Below are 7,500 nucleotides of genomic sequence, written 5' to 3'. Positions count from 1 at the left end.
TGTCTGTCAAGTCTTTAACCCTGTGGCCTGTTCGTTCTACGTTTTAACATTAAAATAGAAATTGCAATATTTGGAAGGCCTGAAGCTACAGTTGCATACGTATGTGCATTATTCCCACGTGTACCATGTCCCCACATGTCCTGGCTCTTTTACTAGGTGCCCTTTGCCAGGGGATGTCACCCCAAGCCCCTAGAGGGCTTCGGAGTCGGGAGATACAAGATATGAGCCCCTCTGCCCTGAAGGACAGTTGATCCATATGCAAGAGTTCAGGCTTGTGATGAGGAGGGGGCTGCTCTAGAGTCACCCCAACAGATTTAGCAGGTTTGTGTGTGGGGGGGTGTCTATCCAGAGCTTTCCAGACAGCATCTCAGAGGGACAGAAGGAAACAGGCAATGCATGGTAGAACGTGAGAGAATAGAAAATGGCTGAAGGGATTTTGGAGGGGAGTTCCCCGGGTCTTTGAAGACCAGGGAGAGGCATGTCCCCGTGAACAGGCAGGAAGTCTTGTGGAAACCGTACCCCAGGCTTCTGCATGGCTGGACCATCCAAGTAGGGGTCCGTCAAGCTCAGGGGGTGACCAGGTGATTGTTCATGCTTGGCAGCTCCCTCGGGTATTGGGGTGCTGTTCGGGCAGAAGTACTGTCTCTGTTCTACTAGGCTCTGGGCTTGTGAGGGACTCACTGGATCTGATGGTTCTGCAGGCTCCATTACCATGTTCCCCTTCTGTCGCTTGGCCCCGAGCTCTAGATCCCATCCTTCATTTCCAACTTTACCATTACTAAAACACATGGAACCTGACCCTGACCCACTACTCACTGGACCAGGTCTGCATCCCTAGCCACTCTACTGAGGCGCCGCCTGGCTCTGTCCATGGGGGAAATGGTGCTGACTTCTGTGGCCTGACATCAATAGTATACCTACAAGCCACCCTTTGTCTCTGTTTTGATTCTGCCAAGCTCTGGATCCGCCTTCTTTGGGAACCCTCGGTGTGTGCTCATGGGCTACCCATCTTCTTCCCTTCCCAGCCCCTGTGGGGATCATGTTCTTGCTCATTTGTGCCTGACATCCTCATCCCTTTCCATACTGCTGCTGGCAGACACTCTGTTAGGGAGTCTCTCAGAAGTGACTTGGTGGGCACAACAGAGCTGTCTTGCTAGTCCTGGGCCAGCTCACTAGGTGGCGGGCTAACACACAGATAGATGTGTGTGGTACCTCCCTAGCAGGAGCTGCGCCCACCTGCAAGTCACTGTTCTATGGGATGTCGCATCCATGCTGTTCAGCCAGTGTCTGGGAGTCCTAGAGACAGATGCTAGCGATCGCCTTCCTCCTTTGCTGTGTCCTTGCATGGCTCCAGGAATTCCAATATGGCTGGGACAGCAAAGGAATGACAGACGGATGGACACATAGACACAAAGATAGGGCTGGGGGGGGGGGCTGGGATCTCTGATGGAGAAACCTTAGCCTCCTGGAAGTTCGCCATGTTTATTGTATAAAGTTGAGCAGAGAGGCAAGATTATTGCTGAACAAAGAGGTGGGGTTATTATATACGTTATGGTATACAGCGGACCAAGGAGCTGCCTTTAGTTTACCACAGTAGGAGCAACCTCAGTAGGGGAGCAGTGTCCAGGTTGTAAACATCCAGCAGGGGGAGCTATGATGGACACTTTCTGCACAGAAGGACAACACTCACACTAGCCCCCCAAGAAGGCTTGGCCATCCCTCTAGGCCTGAGGCTGTAGGGTCCTCGGCATGGCTCAGCCTGTGTCAACAGCACACACTCACTCAGCTTCACTCAGGGCTTCCTTCACAGCCCACTCTCCTCTGTACCTACCCTGACAGCCTCGGCTGGACTCCACCAGGAGAGGAGTTGTGCCAATATGTAAAGCAAAGGCATGCTCTCATAGTGTTTTAAACATTATATACATACACACATTGCATGTGGATACATGTTTGTCTTTCCTGGATGTGCATATGCACAGACTTACATGTGGATATGTACTTACTCATAATGTATATCTGTGTATGTCTTCATTCCTTTTGCTTCTTGGAATTATTTTAGACTCATGGGGAACATGCAGCAGTAGATTCAAGTATCCCCTATGACCCAGCTTCCCGATACGAACGTCTTCCATAGCCATGTTGTGAGGATTGGAATGAAGACGTTCTCCGTGTCCTTCCTAGGTTCTGAGGTCCAGACTTGCATTTAATTTGTAAGCTGCTCTGTCTTCTCGTCTGCACTGCTGCCTTGGGTTTTCCTTTTCTTTTACTCTCTCGACACTTTTGCTGACTCCTCTGTGATTTTTTTGGAGAAAGTCGGTTGTCCGGGGTGTCTGGTATTTTTCAGGATCACGTCTAAACTGGGCACCGAGGGATGAAAATCCTTCGAAAGCGTTATTCCCCGCTCAGCCTGAAGTATCAAGAGCGCCTGCTGCTGCTGTGTGTCACTGTAGTATTGATCTGAGGTGGTCGAAGTGGTGGCTCAGGGGCTTCTCCATTTTTTAATTAGTTAATCTTTGGGGAGAAATGCTTTGAGACAGCAATTATCCAAACACAGAGAATATAATCCCAGGAGTTGGTTACCTGTATAAAAACACTAAGAGTCTAAATTACTAGAAATTAGTGCCTACTTACAGGTCCCCTTTTCCACCTTTTAATATGAGGCCCAAGGAAGAAGATAGTCTTGCTGATGGCCAGGGTCAAGACAATGTGCCCAAGCCTATCTGTTGACGCTGGAGCAGTGAGGAATGCCCACTTGGCACTAGTGATGGCTTTAGACCTGGAGAGGGAGGATGTCCTGGCCTCTCCCTTCTACCTGTCTTGGGGAGGTAGACCTGAGTCTAGACCTGAAAGGCAGCCACCTCGGCAGTCCAGAGAGACCAGGGATGGGTATGCAGTGGCCCTGGTGCCTAGCCATCTCTCCAGAACTGTGCTGTTCAGTGCGGTGTGACTAGCCATACAGAATGACAAGCCACGTGGGGCTCATCCAGTACAAGGTGTTGGATTTCAAAACAAAGAATGCTATGCAAAGAATGTTGTCTTAGGGTTTCTGTTGCCCTGACAAAACACCTTATATGCCTTAACTTTCACGGTCTGTCATCAAAGAGGTCAGGCCAGGAACTCAAAGCAGGAGTCTAGGGTCAGAAACTGAAGCAGAGATCATGGAAGAAGGCTGCTACCGGCTTTTTACCCATAGCCTGCTCAGCTTGCTTTCTTACAACCTAGACCCACCTGCCTGTGGCTCACACTTGCTCCCAGTGACCTCGGCCCAGCTACATCAATCGGTAATCGGGAAAATCTCCCCGCAGACTTGCCTACTGAGTAATCTACTGGAGGCAATTCCTCAATTGAGATCCCCTCTTCCCAGATACGTCTAGGTCTGTGTCTGGTTGACATAGCCAACCAGCCCAAAGGTCAAAGAGCTAATTGATGCCTGTCTTGTTTCTCTTACTATTTAGCCCAAACTCAGGATCCTCCTGCCTCAGCCCCCTACAAGCATGGGTCCAGCCTTATTTTTTTTTTATTATCTACTTAAGTAATAATATTTTGGGTGTATTACATTATGTAACATACATAATGGGTATACTTAATTTTTTAAGTATACATTGGGTAACTTAATTTTTTAAAAATCTGATATAGTCAGGTCTATGGTTTAACTCTGTGTCATTCATTTCGTTTCCTTGGAGTGCACTCAAACTTGGCCTAGAGTAGCTCAGTGGAAGGTCTTTCCTCCCTCCAGGCATACTGTCCTCAGCCAGTGTGACTGCACCGGTCTGCAGTTCTCCCGCTCAGCTTTAACTGAGGCCCCACCCTTTCTGTGCTGCATGCCACTTAGAATAGAGGCTAAGGTCAGTGGGAGGCAGAATTGGAGAGGTTGACTAATGTCTAACACCGCCCCGTGGCTGGCTTGCACTCAGCAGAGGACTGTCTGTGACACAGTGCGTGTGCGGTGACAATAGTCCTGGACAGCTTCACGGGGTTGCCCCGCACTGCTGTGACCATTAAAGATTCCAGCATGGGGGAGAACACATGCATTTCAGGGGTGTCCAGCGCAGCTCGTGGAGGGTTTGTCAAAATGCTGATCCTTGGCCCTCGCCCCGCAGACTCTAGGTCACCAATGGACAAAGAGCCCCAGGGCTCTCCATATCACAGACTCTGGGGACTCTTGTGTAAGAGGTAGTCAGCCCCATGTTGGGACATTCCTTAGTTTACACCAGCCTTCTGAGAATTTCCGCAGTTTCTCCGTGATGCCGAACCTATGGTCTTCCCAAGCTGGGTCTTCAAGAGCTGCACACACTTTCTTTCTGCCTTCTGGCTCTAGCCCTGTTCCCTAACGTGACGGACAGCCAGCATGGCTGGATCCTGGCCAGGTGGTCAGAGGTGATACCGACTGTCCCCAGTAACTCGGTGTCCTGTTGGGCTGCCTTTAGGATGTAGTCGGAACATCATCGTGTTGTGAACATGGCTTCCCCAGGCATATGTTCCCAGGGACCGCCTTGGACCTACGGGTCACAGCGGTGGGTTTGCCGTCAAAATGCCAAGTTGGATTTCCTAATGGGCCTGCTGGGCGGTGGGCAGAGTGGGGGTGAGCTTGTTTGTGCGCTGCTGTTGCTAACCCCTCCTTTCTGCCTGCAGTGGACGGCTGACTGCCGAGAACAGCTGGATGGTGGCTGTTCCTTCCCCAGAGGGCGAGCTCCGCCACAGCAGGTAGGGAACCAGCTCTGTGCTCCAGCTGCGAGCTATCACATGTCCTGCTTTTCTGGGACCCTGGGCCGACCCCTTGGGTGACCCCCTAAAGGATGGGGATTAGGCGTAAGCAGATAGATGGGTGCAGGAAGGTAGGGGCCTCTAGGGAGCCCCCCCTTAATTCCCTTGCCACTGTGGAGTGCCCCCACCACAACATGTGGGCTCTGAGGATGGATTGGCAGTGGCCTTTTATGTAACGATACACGTTTGGCAAAACCTAGATGTCCACTGAGAGGAGGGTGGTGAGATCGCCTTATGTGGTGGCTTATCCTTTTGGAATATTGTGTGGCATCAGGTGAGCAAACTGGAGTCTCGGTGGGCCCACGAGCACTGGGTTTCTTGGGATTTTTGAACCTGATGGTGTACTTTGAGGATCCTTTTTCTGGGTCTGCGGAAGGGCTGGGCCAGTGGAGTATGTGGAGGAGGGGCTTAGAGATCTGGTGTCCCCAGTCCACAGCTGTCCCGGGCATTCTGACACTGCAAACATTTGTTACCTGCCCAGAGGTCCTATGGGGCTCTGCGACCTAGAGAGAATGGAATAAGTTGCTCCTGGAGAGCTGTTCTGATCACCTGGGTGTCATACCTTCCCAGCTGGTCTCGATGATACCTTGTCCCTGCCTGTGAAAAACCATGAGGTTAGGAGCTGAAGGAACCACTGGCCCCAACCAAGCCCCACCTCAGACTTAGCCTCAGATTCCACAGATCTTGGGCCTATAGTTGTTTCAGGGACACGTTGCCTAGCTCACTGGCTTGGTCCCACCTCAGTTCCTTTGTGCTAGTTAGAAGTAACCCATTGTTGCGGACGCAGCTCAGTGGTCGAGCATCTGCTTAGCATGAGCAGGTCTCTAGCTTCTACCCCAGCAGTGAGGGGATTAAAAAAACAAAACAAAACAAGACAAAACAAAACAAGACAAAACAAAACAAAACAAGACAAAACAAAACAAAACATGCCCCATCTCTGTTCTCTTCCGAAGGAGGATACTTAGTGTCCTTGGTCCTGGCTCATTCCTAGGGTGCATGGCTTTGCTGCACCTTGTCTCCCCCAAGCTGTGGGGGAGACAGCTGTCTTCATGGTCCACTCTCATAACATTCGAGTCATGGTTTGCGTCTCGGCTGGGGTTTCTGCTGCTGTGATAAACACAATGACTAAAAGCGACCTGAGCAGGAAGGGGTTTACTTCATCTTACACTTCCATATACAGACCATCACTGAGAGAAGTCTGAGCAGGAACTCAAGCAGGGCAGGAGCCTGGAGGCAGGAGCCAAAGCAGTAAAGGGACACTGCTCATTGGCTTGCTCAACCTTCTTTCTTTCTTTCTTTCTTTTTTTATAAGGTATTTTCTTTATTTACATGTCATATGATTTCTCCTTTCCCAGTTTCCCCCCCAAAAACCAAGCAAGCAAACAAACAAAAACAAGAACTCCACCCCTGTTGCCTCCCCCCTCCCCATGCCTGCCACCCCACCCTCTCCCACTTACTGGCCCTGGCATTCCCCTACACTGGGGCACAGAACCTTCACAGGGCCGAGGTCCTCTCCTCCCATTGATGATCAACTTTGCAATCCTCTACTATACACATGCTGCCAGAACAATCAGTCCCACCATCTATAGTCCTTGGTTGGTGGTTGAGTCCCTGGGGGCTCTGAGGGTACTAGTTAGTTCATATTGTTGTTCATCCTAAGGGGCTGAAAACCCTTCAGCTCCTTGAGTCCTTTCTCTAACTCCTTCATTGGGGACCCTGTACTCAGTTCAATGGATGGCTGTGAGCCTCTACATCTGTTTTAGTCAGGTACGGTGAGAGCCTCTCAGGAGACAGCTATATCAGGCTGGCTTGTCCTTCCTTCAGTCTCATATCAACCTTCTTTCTTATACAACTTAGGGTTACATGACCAGGATTGCCACCACCCACAGTAATCTGCGCCCCCTGCCTCAATCAACCATTAATCAAGAAAATGCCCCACGGACTTGCCAATAGGCCAATCTTAGGAAGGCATACTCTCAGTTAAGAGTCCCTCCTCCCAAGTGACTCTAGGTGGTGTCAGGTTTACATGAACCTAATCAACAGTTGTTTTGTTTTTTTTGTTTTTTTTTTTTTTTGACGCTGTTTATGTTGATTGTACAGAGGATTTGATTTGATTGTGACCTTTCTGTACCTGAATATTAGACTGTGGCGATACAGCTCTGTGGCAAAGTGCAGGCAGAAGCCTAGATTCTGGTTTCTGGCTTGCTACAAACTTAGTGGCCAAATTCTTCCTCCTCAGATGGGAGCCAGGGGATCCTGAATGGCCCCTGGGAATCCTTTTGCCACTTCTGTCCCCTTTGCAGAGGGGTAAACTGAGCACACAAAGGAGGCCTTGTCCGAGCTAGACTGTGCACCTCGCACCCATAGTCTCTTGTCTATGCTTCTCCCTGAGGCAGCTCACATACTTCCAAGGGATTCTCTGTCAGCTGACTGAGGCTCAAGCTTGGCCGCTCAGTGGCTCCGCCTCCAGTTTCTGCTGTCATCCCAGACTCTTCTAGCAGAGATAGGCTTAGATGTGGCTCCAAGCAAGGGCGGGGAGCCAGACAATAAGAACTAGATGTTTCTTGGTCAGTAGGTGTCTAGTTCTAGAATTTTACAAGGTACGTCTTTCATTCTCTTATATTTACCACCTTTCCTCAGGCTCCTCTCTCTGCCTTTGCCCTCTCATCCTATCACTCTAGAGACTGAGAACAGCTCTGCTCCCAGCCCCCCACCTCCCACCCCCAACCCCTAACC

The 7,500-nt window shown here is 50.3% G+C and overlaps 1 protein-coding gene across 5 annotated transcripts in view; it reads left to right on the top strand.

Annotated features, from left to right (window-relative positions):
* Ctif (cap binding complex dependent translation initiation factor) overlaps window positions 1-7,500 on the top strand; it is a 273,785-nt gene that overhangs the window by 71,306 nt on the left and 194,979 nt on the right. For 4 of the 5 annotated variants that reach the window (XM_031366055.1, XM_031366053.1, XM_031366058.1 and 1 more), the window contains exon 3: window positions 4,633-4,704. The exons of the other annotated variant lie outside the window; for it this stretch is intronic. In XM_031366055.1, the coding sequence (XP_031221915.1) occupies window positions 4,633-4,704 (72 nt within the window). The remainder of the gene's footprint in view (window positions 1-4,632; window positions 4,705-7,500) is intronic. 5 annotated transcript variants of the gene reach the window in all.

This window comes from Mastomys coucha, unplaced genomic scaffold (assembly GCF_008632895.1).
Source record: "Mastomys coucha isolate ucsf_1 unplaced genomic scaffold, UCSF_Mcou_1 pScaffold13, whole genome shotgun sequence".
Lineage (NCBI taxonomy): Eukaryota > Metazoa > Chordata > Mammalia > Rodentia > Muridae > Mastomys > Mastomys coucha.
The sequence above is the reverse complement of the archived record's forward strand: the minus strand, read 5'-3'. Positions and strand labels throughout refer to the sequence as shown.